Source organism: Aspergillus puulaauensis, chromosome 7 (genome assembly GCF_016861865.1).
Source record: "Aspergillus puulaauensis MK2 DNA, chromosome 7, nearly complete sequence".
Lineage (NCBI taxonomy): Eukaryota > Fungi > Ascomycota > Eurotiomycetes > Eurotiales > Aspergillaceae > Aspergillus > Aspergillus puulaauensis.
In genome coordinates this window covers 1,660,843-1,677,629 of record NC_054863.1, presented here as the reverse complement: position 1 = coordinate 1,677,629, position 16,787 = coordinate 1,660,843, and the positions used below count along the sequence as shown (strand labels likewise).

The window sequence follows — 16,787 nt, the reverse complement described above, 5'->3', positions numbered from 1 at the left end:
TCAGAGACCTGCGCTGAGCCTCTGGGAACCGGCTCGCTTGACAAGCGTCCGAGGAGACGAGATGATGAGGCATGAGTGGAGCAGCGAGGAGATGAAACGACCTCATCCACCTTGCTGTCGGCTCAGGAGATTAGCAGCGGGATTCCTCAACGCTCTGTTCACTTCCACGTAGGCTGCGTATCAGGATCCGAGATCGATCAGGCTGGTGTCAGAGCACACCATGCATCACCTCGCACGGAGCAATGAGTTGTCGAATCAAGTATCGTCCTATTCACCACGTCGGCTCGTTAGGATGACCGTATTACCCGATTGTTATAGAGTACGACATTAATAGGAAGGAATAAGAGGAGATGTAATAAGGTGGCCTGGACGAGACCAGGGCCTGGCCACAGGTTGGGGCCGTCTCAGATCAGTTCGTCTCCAGATTTAATCAAACGCCATTTCTCTTCTCTCTCGCTTCGACTTCTTTTTCTTCTCCCTCCTCCCCATCCTCATCGCTTCTCTCTGGTAGAGTCCATTCTTTTGCTTTCTGCCTCTTTAGTGTCAGAGACACACGTTCATTCTTTTCAGTCATTCTTTCAGCCTGCTTACTTTTGGCGAATTGATTTCGCTTTCACTCTCTATACAACACATTCACTACAACACCGACATCGACTGTCAACACTCGCAATGCGTTTTACCCCCCAACTCTCTCTTGCCATTCTGGGTGCCCTAGCTGCCACTGGGGAGGCTGCCCATGGCCGTTATGCTCGTCACGACAACCACTTGCACCGCAGAGCCCTCACTGCGGGTGGCGGTGATGGTGGTGAAGAGTCTACCACCAACACTGTGACTGTCGTCCCGACCGCCGCAACATCTGGATCCGAGTCTTCGTCGGTGGTAGCATCATCCTCGGCGCTTCCCACTCCTGGTGACAACGGGGACGAGGAGGACTGTGATGAATCCCAGACCCCATCGGTGTCGGTGCCTGTGTCCTCCGCGGCACCTGAATCGTCGGAGGTGCCTGCATCAACATCCTCTATCCCTGCTCCTGTATCTGAGCAGCCATCTGGACCCGAATCTTCGTCGGTGCCTGTGTCCTCTGCGGCACCTGAATCGTCGGAGGTGCCCGCATCAACGCCCTCTATTCCTGCTCCTGCTCCTCCTGTATCTGAGCAGCCATCTGGACCCGGATCTTCGTCGGTGCCCGCGTCGTCGTCCTCTGTCCCTGCTCCTCCTGCCCCTCCTGGATCTGAGCAGCCATCTGGACCCGGATCCTCGTCGGTGCCTGTGACACCATCTACCCCCGTGATTTCTTCGTCTGCAGCTGCCACTTCTGCGTCCAGCAGCTCTGTTATTCCCCGGCCTAGCAGCACCCCTCTCATTACCCCGAGCTCTAGTAGCATCCCCGTCATCCCCAGCAGCACTAGCTGGGTGACTGGAACTCCTAGCACGGATGTTGTGACCATCGTCTACCCCGTCGGAACGGGCAGTTCAAGCACTCTCGTCACGACTACCCTCGAAGGCCCAGCGGCTACTAGCACTGCCTATGTGACAGGTTCTCCTAACACAGAGGTTATAACTGTCACCCAAACCGTCGGCTCTGGTTCTTCGGCGAGTCTTTCGACACATGTCGTCACCGCCACCATCCAGCCCCCGGATGTTACTAGCACGCTCGTTTTGCCCGGCGCTCCTAACTCGGAAGTCAACACTGTCATCTACACCGAGACCCAGGGTACTAAAACAAGTGTTGTCACTACCACCATTCATAAGACAACTACTAGCACCCAAACCGTCTACCAAGTAAGTAATCACCCTTCAAAGTCCTTAAAACAATCACTAATGGTCACATTTGTAGACTGCTAGTGCAGATGCTGGTGCTGGCTCCGATGCCGAAGTCGCGAACCCCTCTGGAGGTGCTGACGAAACTCTTACTTCCACCACCACTTCTATTTATTCTCTTCACCCCACTGAGACTGGGAACGCTGGAGCTGGCTCCGGCTCTGACTCCGGCTCTGACTCCGGATCTGACTCTGGCACTGGCACTGGCTCTGGCTCTAGCTCCGGCTCCGGTTCTGGAGACTGCGCTCCCCAGGAAACTGTCACTGTAACTCAGTCCTTCACCGTCACTGTGGTATGTTGACCCTTACTCTCTACCAACCACCTATTAACAACGTGTAGAATGGTGGATCATCTCCCACTGATTCCTTCACTTCTCCCGACACCGAGCAGCACTTCTCTTCGTCGGCCCCTGAGCAGACGACTCAGTCAAGCTCCAGCGTTGCCGGGCCTTCGTTCACGCCTTCCCATACTCCTTCCACTACTCCTTCCCCTACTCCTTCCCCATCCTGGTCGCCTACCCCCAGCTCAAGCGGCTTCGTGACCAGTAGCCGTAACCCGTCCCCTGTTAAATGGCGCCGCCGCTACCTCTAAGCCAGTCGGAAGGTCCAGGATACAGGGTTGGCCGTTCTGAACTAAGCATTCAGCGAATGCACGGAACCAGGTATATCAATCCCTGACGAAACCAAACCAAACACAAACACTATCTAGAGTTGTTGTCCGTTATGGTCTTCGTTTCTTTCACTCTGACGCAATTTACAGTTTTCTGCAGTTACCTTCTCACTTAGTAGAGTCCATCGGATTCTACACTTTTGTCCCATTTCCTTTTGTGTCTTCTCTGTTTCGTATGTATGTTAAAAGCCATCAATCATGCCTGACGACCGTCAACTTGTCTCTTAACAACATACACCCCAGTTTGTTATATGTAAATTCTACATCTCCTTAAAATCCAACTACCAAATTGCGTCGGGCCTGGTTAGACTGGTTTCATTACCTGTATAGTATACACTAGAGCGGTTATATATATCCGCAGCCAAATCCGTAACCATAATCCACGCAAGATTTAGGGGTATCACAATAATGCAGCACAAAGAAAAATAAAAAATAATAATCACAGGGCCACTGCAATACCTAGACAGGTACAAGTTTTAGCACATAACCACCTTGGCCCTGTCATGGAGGAATGTCAATGCCCCCAAGCCCATCTTTAACGACCCTACTCTTCATCCTCTCCCACTCTAACCAAGTCACCCCCTGCACAAGACAATCAGCCAGATCATCCAATTTGCCAATTTCCAATGCATTTGGGCCCGATGCCGTCGATTTTGATTTTGATTTCGATCCGGTACTCCTTTTCCACTTTGCCATATACGCGTCCACCCACCCCTGAACGCCATCGCCGTCATGGGTTGAGAAAACGCTATTCTCAAGCCAGGACCCAACGAGGTCGATCTTGACTTTTTTGCCTTCCCGGCTGGTGCTTTTCTTCCCATTTATTTTCTTCTCGTCGGAGCTAGATGATGATGATGATGATGAAGTAGAAGGAGGCACCCAAAACCTTCCCACCCTGCTCGGCTCAATCGCAATCACCTTCGGACTCAACCCTACTACACCATGATCACCACTTGCTGCTGCTCTTTTTTGTTGTTGTAAAGAATGCAGCACAGCCCAGAGCATCCCCTCGAAAACGCCGACTCGCAGACTCCACTCCTGCACTGCTGCACCACCCCCAGACCGGAACCGCTGGCGTTCGATCAGGATGTGCGTTGGGCTGTACCGCTCTAGCAGGGTGGTGACGATGCTGTGTGCGTGCGTAGCGTAGACTGGGAGGGAGAAAGATTCTTTTTCTTTTTCTTTTCCTTTTGCCTTTTCTTGTGTTTGTGCTTGTGCTTGTGTATGTGCTTTATCTTCCGATTGGGTTTGAGGTTTCTTGCCCCGGCCTTTACCAATTGGCGTGTCAAGGTTGTCGCTAGAATCTGATCCAGACGCAGACGCAGACACAGACGCAGCACTGTCAAGATACCTCTCAAACTCCTCAACAGAGAACCCACGATCTAGAGGAAGTGATACCCACCGCCACGCATCCAAGCTGAGCTCCAACGCTCCACCAGCTTTCACCTCCTTCTTTTCATCAAGAAAAGACCCCATCCCATCCCCAAATCCAACCCCTCCACTCACCCCCAAAACCGCAAATGCCAGATTCCGGATCCCCATGTCAATGCTTAAAACCCTCAGCCCATTACCATTGCCATTATCATTACCCTTCCCATTCCCCTTCTCTTTAGGGATCTGAACTACTTCATGATCCCGCCGATGCCGCGCTAAGCCATCCTGCAATGCACCCAGGAGAACAGGTTTAGTCCCAGACGAGGGCAGGCCGGTTTTCTGGGCTATATGTTGCAATTCTTTCGTTTTGAGGGCTTGGAGCCATGAAAATGATGATGACGGTGGTGGAGAAGATTGGGTGACTTTGGTGACTGTGGTGGTAGTGGTGGATAACTTGGATTTGGGGCTGAGGAGGCGCGGGGTTAGACGCATTTGTTTTTTTTAAGCAGTTTATTTTATCTTTTTTCTTATGGAATCCGGGCGGATATAAGGGGCGAAGTTTATATGTTGGTTATCAGCTTCAAGTGGCGCCGGGAGGTGTTGTTGATGTCTCAGGGTTTGTTTCAATGTTGATTAACATAACTACAAGAGGCTTGGGATGATTACATAAGTTAGATGTATGGGAACAACTGAAACGCTCCAACAATTCTTGCCTCAAAAAGGACAATTTCAAACTTAAAAGATAAAAGAATTATTATTATGATAAGTGTATATTATGACTCGAAGAATGATTCTATTCCAATATAGCAAGGTGCCGGAAACAACTCCACCAACTTAGATATATGTCCAGACGCCAGACCTGGGAATTGTCATGCAAAACGCTAAACTGCAACGATAAGGCGGAATTTAAAAAAATAAAAAATAGGGTTGTAACAATGTTTGTCCCACTAATGGCCATGGTGGCAGTTTGATAGATTAAAATGGGAGTCGATCGTAAGTCACTTCACTTTCAGACGGAAAGATCGACTCATCGGTTGCTGAAACGCTCTCACGTACGTAGAGTAAAGGCGCCCAAACTCTCCAATGGAGTACGCCAATGTGTGCCAGTCGCGTCGAGATTCGCTCCACATTATACTGGTCAGAGGCGATATAGGAAGGGGTTCGCTGCGCCTCACATATCGCAAGTGGTGACATATTGAGGTATCGCTTGGCTGTCGCGAGAGTTGTTTCCAATAGTTCCGCGCGGAGAGAGCCCTGAAGTTTTTCGAATAGGCCCTGTTCATTGGACAAATGCCATTCGACTGAAGTCTCGATCGGACGGATGACATCGTCAGGTACTGTAGCATCGCCGCAGCAGGCAAAACGCGCAATTTCCAAGGCGACACTCCGCACATTTTTCTTCCATCGGGAAGACCCGCGGATGCAGTCTTCGTTTTCCTCCATCAGAGTCCCAATTCGAGTCCGGAAGGTAGCGCAGGTCTGCGTGGGAGCTTGGAGGTATCGTCTCTGAGAATGAATATAGGACTTGAAGATATCCCAGCAGATCTCAAGGTTGATCGCGTTCTGTAGCCTAACTCGCAGGTGCCATAGCCGTTCCTCGTCGAAGCGGAAGGTTTCCGGGAACGCAGCGGGGTTATGGAAATCTAACAGGAATTCGCTCAACCCTTGAAAAAGAAGCGAGAGCGGCCAAAAGCCGTCGGTTTGTGTCGGGTCCTCCATTATGCGCAGCTCGCGTTCCCAGATACCCTGGTACCATAATCGGGAGGATGCTACCTGGACCTCGCCCCTTTCTATTTTGCTCTTGAAATAGTCCTGGAGGAAAGGTATGGTATCTTCGACCAAAAGAACACGGAATGCACGGATTTGATGGTTGGCGACATCCAACTTCATGGCCTCCAAGATGCCAAACAAAGTCAGAAGACCACGGGCAATTTCTTTCGCATTTTGGGTCTGTGAGCCTGAGGAGATGTGCCTCACCATGCTATCTGCCCATTCATCGCGCATGGGGGCACAATGAGTCTTGAGCAACGCTGCAAGCCATTTCGCGACTCCTACCATATCGAGGACACCCTTTTGAATCTGCTGCATTAGGAGAGTCACTTCTAGATTCTGCATGATATTTGGATGGTCGCGCTCTGGAACCAGGGTTTTGAGGACATCCTGCAAGGTTTCGAACATGGCCGGGAGTCGGGGTTCGAACCTCAATTCTTCGCCATCAAAACAACTTTCAAGATTATTTTCGATCCCGCATGGTGCGTAGAATGCGTAGACACTGATTTCAGCAGCCATCGCATCCCAATATTCGGCAGCATCCCTCCGTTTCTTCCTGCCCTTCTCGCCATCAAGATCAGGTTTGAAATGAAGATCACGCTCAAAGTTCGCATCCATGCGGAGGTTGATGTTGGCCATGATGCACGGTAGGTCAAGCTCGCTCAACGTGCCCTTGGTGACCGGAGGGTATTTGTTTGTTGTTATCAATAGCTTCGTATCCCTTGGACCAAGGCCCAAAGCCGACGGAATACCAATTGTCTTCGATGACGGTGAGAATCTGCTCTGCGCAACTTTGGGTGGGCTTGGCGACAGCGCCGGTGACGGTTGGTGAGCATTTTGCGTATAAAATTCACTCTTGTGCGGTCGACGGGCTCCATTCGTGGAATCCTTCGCTTTCCTTGTGTCCCGGTTGCGACCTAGAGAATCATTCTTGGGCAAAGCTTGGGAGTGGCCGTTTCCATTGTATGTGTTCAAGGACAATTCTTCCTCTTGTGCGGCCGGCGCATCCCGACGGGCTTCCTTCGTTCTTTGAAGGTCCATCTTTCATTCGCACCTGACTCACGAAGGCCGAGAGTGGCGGTGGAGGGTAGGTCTGCGGAGGATTGTGCCGGAGGGACTAAAGAAAAAGGAGAATTAAGACCGGGAATGGTTGTAATACGCTCAGGTTGGCAGGGTCACGAGCAAGTCCTCACGCAAGGCGCTGTTAGTGATACCCAGCCCGTTGTCGGGTCGATCAACCGAAGAGGATGATAGAATGCCTTTGCAGAAGCCCTTTGTCAGTCCGACCTCCTTGCCAGGGATCGAGGGGGAGAAACAAGCGCAGTCAGGGAGAAAATAGTGAACTTTACCTGCAGATAGGAATGGTCGATCGCCAATCACAGGTCCCAGAAGGGGCAATGATTATGTACCGGAATAATAGATCAATAGTGGGAAATACTATTCCTGCCGTATGTAGACTGCCTTTTGATCACTTGCTCCGTTGCTGGTCGTTGCGCAATTGTTGACCGTCTTCTTTTGCAGAAAAGTCATCCAGATGCAGGAAACGAGAAGAAAAAAGCAATCGCGCGGGAAGCCCAGAGCTGTTCGAAAGGCCTTGGGAGGGGGGACGGGCAGAGAAATAAAAGAAAAAGGGAAGATGCAGCTAACGCCCGTACAAGGCAAAGAGCAAACAGGCCCTTTCCAGAAGTATACTCGGACTTGGTGGCGAGTGGCACTGGCAACTAACTCTTTGATGCAGCAGCAAATCAGTCAGACAGGGAAGCAGTCGGGATGGAGGCGAACTGATATAGCCAATAAAGAGGTCAAGAAAGACATACTACTCTGCCCTGGACATGAAACCGGAGAAACCAACAGTATTGAGCAGGCCTGGTAAGAGTGGGTGTGGTATAGAGACAAAGGGGCTAGTTACTATTATTACTGGAATCAGACAAGGAGCGACAATGATTAGGAAGATGAGAACAGCAATTGGAATGCGGAAAGGCTAAAAAGAAAGCGGACAAAGCGAACAGCAGGCTGGGGGATAAAGTTGCTAAAAAAAAAAAAAAATTCTAAAAGACGAGGTAGTTGAGCTGCGAGTACAGGGGGGGAAAGATGAGGCTTGATTGCATGCAGAGATGGAGCTCCATGAGAGATCAGGAATCAGGAAACAAAGAGTGTTTGGCCGCCTTGAGTTTAAGTGGAGAGGGCCTCCGATGCCAAATCAACTACGGCCATCCCTGTCGAGCACTGGGTATTGACAACTTCCGGAGCGATGGGACGATGGCAGCAAAGGGAGGCCAAGGCATGTGTTGGACACAAACTTATGCTAGTATCCGAAAACGGCACAGGAGGTGTGATGAGCGATGGATATTTGAATGGAGACGAACCGGGCGGATTCTTGAAACAGCTCGACGGCCCTAGCCCGTCCTGGGACATGCGACTCCATCAGAAGAGAGAAGCTGTCCCTCCATCACGGGGCGATTGCCCATGACAGCAAGATGGCGAGATGCAGTTTACCGCGCCGGTGCAGGCCAATTGGAGGGAATACAAGGAGATCCGCGCTTGTTGCTTTTTCCCTTGTAAGGGCAACTCAAAAGCAAGCAATTGCAGTCGCAGTTTCTGTTACAGTCGCAGTCGCAGTCGCAGCATTCCTGGCGGACTGGTCTCATTCCCAACTCTCCAATGTACTTTGTCACCCTCCCAGTTACCAGGTTGCTACTTACCACCAGCAGAGGCTCGATCTCGACGCATTCATCAGTCGTCTGAGCGTCTCGGCTTCTCCAATACTCGGAAGATGCCGACCGGCTTCGTGCCTTCGTCCCCGTTTCAAAATCGACTACGATTCGACGCATTACACGCATTCTGTTTCTGCCCTCAATTCGCTGCCTCCCTTGCTGTTCCCGTCTGCTTACTGTGCTCCAGTTCCGTCCCAGATGGTGGTTTTTGGGTTGTCGCGGATCCCTGAGCAATTGAGTTGTAAATCTAGAATTTTAGCTCCAGCGGAGACCCATTTCCTGTCACCGACATTTCGGTTCAGCAATCGAAGATCGCGGGCGACTGCGGGTTCCTTCACCTTGGTGTGATGTATCGTGTACACGCCGTTTCTGAACAGATTTACCGGTTCCTGGGAACTAAATTGTGGCTCAATAATGTTGCGTGGCGATGGAAGCACCCAATAATTGCAAATTGCAATCCTGCTATCGGCTCGCAGTCGCCGTTTCGTGGCGATTCGGTAGCATAGCCATAGAGGCTGTCGGCAGAGCCAACGCCTGGCAGGTCGCCTGGCAGGTGGCCACAGACCGCACAGCTAAGTACAATTGACGCACGAGATCGAGCAATTATTCCTTCAAACCTCCCAGCCGCTGTCAATGGGTCGATGACGACTCGCGAGGTCATCCGAGTCCAGTGTAAAAGTCTTGAGAATCATGTGGTTGGGTCCTCCAAGACCATACACGAATAAGGAGTGGCAAACGATGACCGTCTAACGCCTCACTTTACTTCCAGCTCGACTAAAAATCTTCACAGACCGCATGGTAGGCTGCCTCATTCTCATACCGGCTCGAGACGAATAGAGATTCAATTGGAAACCAAGATGTTTACGTCGCAAAACAGCGGTGTCGTTGTTTCAAATCTTTTTTTTTTGGGTCTCCCGCTCCTTCTGTCAAAAGGGGTAAGCACCGGTGATGCGACTGCTGTTCCTCCTCCCCGGGGTTGAATTATTGGCGCCGTCGTTAAGGCTATGATAAGCGTGAATAAGGAGTATAGGCAAGAACCTATCTCGATAGACAGAACTTGGGGCGCTCTTGGGCTATCAACCGCTTCGTCGACGCATGATTTCATCAAAGTGTGACGGGGCGATGATATAGGATAGTTGGGCGATCGTTTACGAGACCGGAGCATGCAATGACTGTTTGAAGCAGAATGCGAACGAGGGTGAAGCGAAGAAGCTTGAGTCAGGAAAGGCTCAGGAAGACAGACCAACAAGACGATACGGAGCGTCACGGGACTCGTAAGCAGGAAGCCCGGTAGTCATGTGACACCAGGAGGATAAATCCATGTATTTCTTCGTGCCTTCCTTCTTCATTCTCCTAAGTTATTTTGAATCCATCCAGAATGTATGACTCTTGGCGTCTTGAGACATTTCATCTCTTCTTCGTGTTCTATAAGACAGCGCCCTGTTCTAAAGGAGATCAGCCGTCAATGTACTGGCAACCCAAAGACACAGACTGAACGACGCCTATCATCAACAACAGACCAGCAGGTTTCAACTGGGAAGGCACAACAATTATTTGTTCCAATGGATAACTCTACTACTGGCTCCAAAACTGCGCTTCAGTTTATCTGAATCCCTTACAATAGCCAGAGGAGAAACCCTTTGTCCTCAATGGAGCGGCCCCATTCTACCTTTTTTCCGGCCTCAATAGAATCTATAGCTTATTGAGACCAGGAAACGGAACAGTCTCATTTCAACTGGCTTCTGGAATACTTCCACCGCGCATGGCAAATTATACGTACTAGCCTTCTTTTACTTTTCTCGGAATATCATGCACCTAGAAATCTCATATAAAATGGCCCGGGGCGCTGTGCTTCTGCCCTTGCATTTTGTTGACCTGATTTAGTCCGCGTTTTCATATCGGCGCCATGTTTTCCTTTCTGTATATTGCTTTCACAGTAATATCGATTTTACTTGCCAGTTCAACATTTGCAGACCCAGATGTCTCTCAATTCAAAGTCGACTCGCTGCCAGGAGGCCCTCCTCTGCCTCCCAGTTGGGCCGGACGGCTGCCTGTTCCTGGTGCCGAACCGGGCAACGCCCTGTTCTTCTGGCTCTTCCAAGCAGAAGATTCTGTTTATGATGACAATCTAATCAGTCGGTTTTATATTTGTCGTACAGGTCCCCGATATGTACTAATAGCAATTTGAACAGTCTGGCTCAACGGCGGTCCTGGCTGCACGTCTCTAATCGGACTGACCACTGGAAACGGCCCATTTTATTTCGATAATAACTCTACTCGCCTTGTCGCGAATCCGTATTCCTGGACTAAATTAGGCCATGTTCTTTATGTTGACCAGCCCGTTGGAACCGGTTATTCAACTGCAAGTCAGCCTTACCCAGCTGTCGACAATGAAATTGTGACCACGCACTTTTATAACTGGTTGCAATCGTTCTTCGCCCATTTTCCTCATCTCCTGCGAAAACAGGTGCATTTAATGGGCGAGTCATGGGCCGGCATATACATCCCGCATTTTGCAACTGCCATAGTCAACAACGAGGGCTCTTTCCAAATCAGACTCCGTTCAATGACCATAGGCGATGGTTCCATTGGTAATGGAGCTGCTATGGCTACCGCTACAATGGGGACATATTTAGAATCGCAGAAGTCACTTCTCCAGATTCCAGATGACGTCCTGGCTGTTTTCAAAGAAGCAGACGCATCATGCGGCTTTGACGATATCTTGGAACAAGCAGCCCAGTTTCCCCCCGGAGGTAAAATATCCATACCTGGAAATCCGGAAGGTCTGAACACCAAGCATAGACGCCAGCACCGCATGTCCCGCGACTTGGGTGACATATACGCCGGAACCTGCGCGACCAACCCAGCAATAGCGGAAGAAGTCCGGTCGTCAATTTATTCCTCCTGCTACGGACCTTGTGCTACTTATTCTGCTGCAACGGATTACCTGACTACAATCTTCTCACCATGCTTCGACTTGTATGACATAAGTCACGACTGTAGCACGATCAACTCATTTAACCTGGTTGCCTCATACTTCAGTCGCCCCGAAGTCCAGACCGCACTGAATGCGCTTCCGTCAGCCTCAACTTCACCATCAGTAACCGAAGACAATCCCGATGACTCCCAGCGCCAAACGCCATCGCCGTTTTTATCTTGCAATCCCGACATCCTCTCTACGCTCTTACTCGGCGGCCAAACCCCACAAGCCCCCGTGTACTCCGTCCTCCCAAATCTCGTCACATCACACAATATCTCCCTGCACCTTTACTGGGGCGAGTACGACATATTGCTCAACCACTTCGGCGCGGAGCTTATCCTGCAAAACATGACCTGGCACGGAGCCCAGGGTTTCTCGTCACCGATAACCCGCCCGTTCTACCAGGACAACGCGGCTCCTCATGACCCCGATCCCCGCGGTAGCAGCAGCAGCAGCAAGAACCAAAACAACAACAACAACAATAACCCGGGGACCTGTGCTATCCCCGAAGCCGGAAAATGGATTTCAGAACGTGGTGTAACGTACCACCGGTTTAGGGGCGCGGGACACAGTGTTTTCCTCAGTAAACCACGTGAGATGTTTGCTTACGTGCGGGATGTGGTTGTTGCAGGGGACACAGTTCATGCCCGTTGTTGCAAGTGAGAACTGAAAAGCGGAGCACAGGTTGAACTTTCTTTTTTGGGGGAGGGGAGTGCGGAGTGAGTGGTGGGTGGGTGGTGGGTTTGCTTTGATTGATGTACTTTTGTACACATTGCTTCTTTTCCCCTTCTAGGCGCTGCAGCCTGCAGGTTACAGCTCGCGTCCACAGATAGCTCTGTCTTTGAAATCCAACTTGAGTAATTTAGATTCATTGGCCCGGGGGGGACTTGGCCGGGGGATAGGTGATTGAGGAACACCTACCAGGTTCAACTTCCTTGCCGCAGACCACATTACACGGGAACTACGAGAGAACTTGCATATGCAAGTATCTGTTTGTTTTGGTTTTTCGATCTCATAAATCATCATTTCGGAGTACTAAGTACTAGTAATAGGAGTAGTAGTAAACAGGAACACGACATGAAAACGGACACGCTATGCCAAAAGAAACTCCTAATTGGGTAGTTTTGAGAAGACAACAAAAAAAGATTCTTGAAGATGTCAATAAATATCTAAGTGCTTCAATCAACACCTCTTACGCCGACCTCGACGTTTCTTTTGCACTCCACCATTGACCGCGTCTAACAACGAGAAGATAGAATGCGATTAATGGATTGGAGAACCAGCGGAGGAAGAGTAGCGCGACTAGTAGTTGGTTAGGTGTACCCGTATATCTTTGCACAAACTTGTGAAAAGGGAAAAGAAAAGTTGGAGGAAATCATTAGAAGTTTTCACAATCTAGCCCGCCTAAAGACAAGTCACTTTCACAGGAAAGAAGTGAGATATTCGTCTTCCTGCGGATTTAGCCGAAAGGCAGAAGGACCGTGCGTCTGCACAAAATCTGTTCAGGAAGGATGCAAATGCAGGTTTCCGAGTCCGGTGGCTAGACTGCTGGAAGTTTGAAAGAGGGTCCGGTCTTCGGTCCCGCCGAAAGTCCAGTGGTAGCCCTACTTTCGGTGGGTATGTCCGCGGGCCCAAAGTACGGGGAATTTTTGGTGGTCACGCTATTTTTGCGGCAAGGAGGAATCATGGTTAAGTGGAAGCGATGCGAGGAGGATCACATCGGGAATCTGTGTAACGGTTATGAGTGTGGGGTTGCCGTTACACGTTATCTTCGAGTGAAAAATGGAGCCTGGTTTGGCATTGAAAGCAAGGAGTCGGCCCGTTGGAACACGTCTCCTTCGAAAAATTTGTCGCTGTACGCACTTGCTGGTGTCGAAGGTACGGTTGCCTGCGCGGCTGGTCCAAGAGCAGCGCTCAGGGGTGTTGCGGGGAGGGTAATGGAAGGTGATAAGCTTGTGTTGAGCTGAGGATGATGCGGGTTTTGATGGTGGGGATTTTGGGAGGGCAGCGGTGGTCCATATATGGCCGGCGGGCCATTCCCAGGAGCCATGTCTGCAAGATATGACCATGGCGAGGCCTCAATCAACCGTCCCGCTTCTCTGCTTGCCTTTTGAACTGGCCGAAGGATGACAATCACCTCAGGTGGGAGTAGGTGCATGCTCCGCACTTCGCGCATGTCGGTCACCAATTCGACAAAAGAGTGCATGAATGTTTTGCACAGCTGCCAAAATTCTCGCTGGTTTCGAATCCCACCGCCTGGTTCCTTTATTTTCATATTGGAAAGACGAAGCCCGAGGGCTTCAGATACCTCCAGGCACACACGGCAGCGACGAATGAGATTGTTCCACAGCATCCGGATATCCTCGTACTCTTGATTTTGTTCCGCAACTTCGAGGTTTCGCATGAAGTGGCGACGGGCATGAGGTAGGGCTTGAAGGGCAGCGGTGTAGGCAGCTGTAAGCTGGCAGAAGATTTTTTCAAATATTCGTTCCTCTTCTATCTCATCTAGGCCGGTCAAGGGGTTTATTCTAGGTACCACCGAGCTAGGCATTGGAGGAAACGATTCGCCTGACCGAGGTGTGGCAAGAGACGAGGGGACAGAGGTATTGATATGATTCGACCTACTGCTTGAGCGGCTCCTCGCGCCATAGCTGAACGGGGTCGAGGCGAACCCTGGCGAGCTAACGGCGGATTGATAAGTGGCTGATGATGGGAGGGGCCCATTGGTGTTGATCTGAGGATGAAGGATCGTCGTATCACTACGGAGCCGACGACTGGAGAACGACGGCTCTCTTCCCCGTGTTGGAGTGACTGTTGGACCAGGGAACCTGTCAGACTCCGCAAACTCTTTGTTGATTTCAGGTACTGGAGGGTTTCCCGTAGCTTGCGTATGCGTTCCAACAGGAACGTCAAGACCCGCGCAAGCGTTCCGGAGCTCCACGACGCTACCAAATATCATAAGCATCAGGGAGCGAATGTAGCGAGAGTCGCCGTTAGCAACAATCCTGTCAAGGCTGTTGCGCAGCTGTGTCCCTACGTGAGAGTATGCCATGATACATGTCTCACATTCCCTCTTCACAGCCTCGTAAGTCAGCCGTATTGGCTCTGCATCGTCCGCTCGGGAACCTTCTGCATTTTCAAGCGCTTCGTTGAGCCTGTCCACATGCGTAGAGGCATTGTAGAAAACAATTTCAAGGCTGTTTCGTCTGTCATCGTCTCGCTTGATGACATTAATCAGGGCGTATACATGGGACTGGACTTGGAAGAGGGCGAAGAGTATCCCCTTGGCACATTTGATAATAGGGTCTCCTGTTTCCCATTCGCCCTTATGCTCCGGTAAACTTGACATCCGATTCACAAACCCGTCTCTAGGCCGTCTGCGCTCCCTAGGGCTGCTAGGGCTAGAGGAGTTGCTGATAGATGGCCTTGTCCGGAGGATAGACCCATAGCTGAGGCCACGGAGATGGCTGTTGCGGTATGGTCGCATTTCATTTAACGTACCCAGGTCGGTGTTTTTCCGGCTAATGACCCCCATACGCTTAGATCGTGTCGCAAAGGAGGCTTGTATGATGCCCTCGCTGTTGCTCCGATTGCGCTCGTTGGCTCCAGGGATAGGACCTGGTCTATGGAGGCCACTGTGCAGGGCACCAGAATGCCCGGAGGCAATGCGATAATGGGACCTGAGTGGAATGGGAGGTGGACGAGATAATGAAGGCGATTTGGGATCAGAGGCACTATCGCCTGTGCTGGGGATAACTGGGAAGCGACTACTCACTCCCCTTTTAACGGGCTTGGGCGTATCCAATATTCCATCACTGGATAAATAAGAATCATATTAAATTGGGTCTAATAGTGTTGGATGGGACAGACATACCTTTCATTGTTCTTTTCAAAGTCTTGGGGGGTAGCGGGTTGTCGTGTCTTAAGGAATCTTTTAAGCTCAGCTGTCAAGGCAACCTCCTTCTCATTATCGGACATCGTCGACGATGTAATTTCGCTCTCAGAAGTTTCCAATACCTTCCGGAGGGGGTGTCGCAGTGGATTCCCTGCCACTTTCAGAATTTGAAGTTTGCTCATATCGGATACACCAAGTGGTAGATCTTTAAGACTGTTCTGCATCACTGACAGCACCCGAAGGGATGTCACTTTCTTGATTTCTTCCGGTAGCTGGCTGATTTTGTTGCGACTTAAATCCAATATCTCAAGGAGCGGCAACTTGATCACCTGAAATAAGAGTTAGAAGCCACCAGTGGTCAAGCAAAAAAAAGCAATCTAAACATACTCCTTTGGGGAATTCACGGAAGTTATTGGATCTGATGTTAAGATACCGAAGATGGGAACACTCCGCAAAACGATATGGAATATGGACCAGTTGATTATTCCACAACGAGAGCCTTGAGACGATGTCAGTTTTATGTTCCATGTAACTAAGGGTCTCACGGGGCCATTTATTGCTACACACCGTTCGACTTCATCCTTGATGACATCCACAACCGGCTCCGGAATGCGATCGATATTCGAGTGACCCAAGTCGATAGTCAACTTGGGCTTCACGACATCACCGACCGCCTCACTTCCTGCCAAAGAGCGTTTCGTTTCCTGAATTCCATTGTCTACCGCTCGACGTGCAAGTTGAATCGTCTCCTCCGCAGTAAGGGCTCGTGCACCACCAGACGATTTTGCCGGTTTGCTGCCTGTATCGCCAACGGATGCATTCACCAGTGTAGCTTCATCCTCAATTTTAATAGATCCTTCGGTATTCGATGTCGATGACGATGACGATGAAGGTGCTGTTGGTTCCGGTACATGTCGGCTCGTGTCTTCCTCTTCCAGGTCGCGATATGAGCGAGGCATCCTCAGAGTATCCTCCGGGCGGACCATTGTAGAAATCATGGCTGATGGGAGGTGGAACCAGAGGGATTCATCCACCTCGAAGCATGTATTCAATCTTGGACCTCTCGTGCAATCAATCAAACGACGTGAGATTCTCCGCAGCGTGCATGAGGGTCGAAACCGAGCATGATCGAGGGACAAGGTAAGGGGCCACTATCAATGACTTTGGGGGAAGCGAATATGATTATTCAGGTTCGCAAGCAGCGTCGGTTGGCGAAGGATCACGTTTGGTCGCAGCGCGAAACAAAGGCTAGGCGGAGTCGTTTTGTTGGGTTGGAAATAGACCGGAGCTCGTCTGAGTTGGAGTCGGCGTCGGAGTTGGATAAGGGAGGAGCAAGGGAGAACAAATTACAGTAATCGAACTATTGGAAACTGAGATGTCAAACTGACAGGTTGTCGATGGGCTACCAGGAGCTTGAAGCTCGGCCCTGGGGTTCACAAGGTCTGCCTTCTAAGGAACGGCGGGCTAAGCGGTTAGCGAAACAGCGATTGGGACCGCAGCTTCATGAAGACGGGGCAAGAGAACGCGAATGACACTTGGTGTCAAGTAAAGCCACCGCAGATAT

At 50.5% G+C, this 16,787-nt stretch overlaps 5 protein-coding genes across 5 annotated transcripts; 2 read left to right on the top strand and 3 right to left on the bottom strand.

Moving 5' to 3' along the window:
• Positions 1-669: 669 nt before the first annotated feature.
• On the top strand, positions 670-2,412 carry APUU_70626A (uncharacterized protein; the record flags this gene model as incomplete). The annotated part of the gene is made up of 3 exons (XM_041695519.1): positions 670-1,782; positions 1,838-2,113; positions 2,161-2,412. 3 exons carry the CDS (start codon positions 670-672, stop codon positions 2,410-2,412), a joined length of 1,641 nt encoding a protein of 546 aa, XP_041561242.1.
• Positions 2,413-2,991: 579 nt separating this feature from the next.
• On the bottom strand, positions 2,992-4,356 carry APUU_70625S (uncharacterized protein; the record flags this gene model as incomplete). Its single annotated transcript, XM_041695518.1, has 1 exon — positions 2,992-4,356. One exon carries the CDS (start codon positions 4,354-4,356, stop codon positions 2,992-2,994), a length of 1,365 nt encoding a protein of 454 aa, XP_041561241.1.
• A 483-nt stretch (positions 4,357-4,839) lies between these two features.
• Positions 4,840-6,675, bottom strand: APUU_70624S (TCP11 family protein; the record flags this gene model as incomplete). The annotated part of the gene is made up of 1 exon (XM_041695517.1): positions 4,840-6,675. The coding sequence occupies one exon, from the start codon at positions 6,673-6,675 to the stop codon at positions 4,840-4,842; it is 1,836 nt and encodes a 611-aa protein (XP_041561240.1).
• Positions 6,676-10,254: 3,579 nt separating this feature from the next.
• Positions 10,255-11,991, top strand: cp9 (putative serine carboxypeptidase; the record flags this gene model as incomplete). The annotated part of the gene is made up of 2 exons (XM_041695516.1): positions 10,255-10,483; positions 10,541-11,991. 2 exons carry the CDS (start codon positions 10,255-10,257, stop codon positions 11,989-11,991), a joined length of 1,680 nt encoding a protein of 559 aa, XP_041561239.1.
• Positions 11,992-13,093: 1,102 nt separating this feature from the next.
• SOG2 (putative cell morphogenesis protein Sog2) lies at positions 13,094-16,221 on the bottom strand (the record flags this gene model as incomplete). The annotated part of the gene is made up of 4 exons (XM_041695515.1): positions 13,094-15,143; positions 15,203-15,552; positions 15,611-15,722; positions 15,791-16,221. 4 exons carry the CDS (start codon positions 16,219-16,221, stop codon positions 13,094-13,096), a joined length of 2,943 nt encoding a protein of 980 aa, XP_041561238.1.
• Positions 16,222-16,787: the final 566 nt, after the last annotated feature.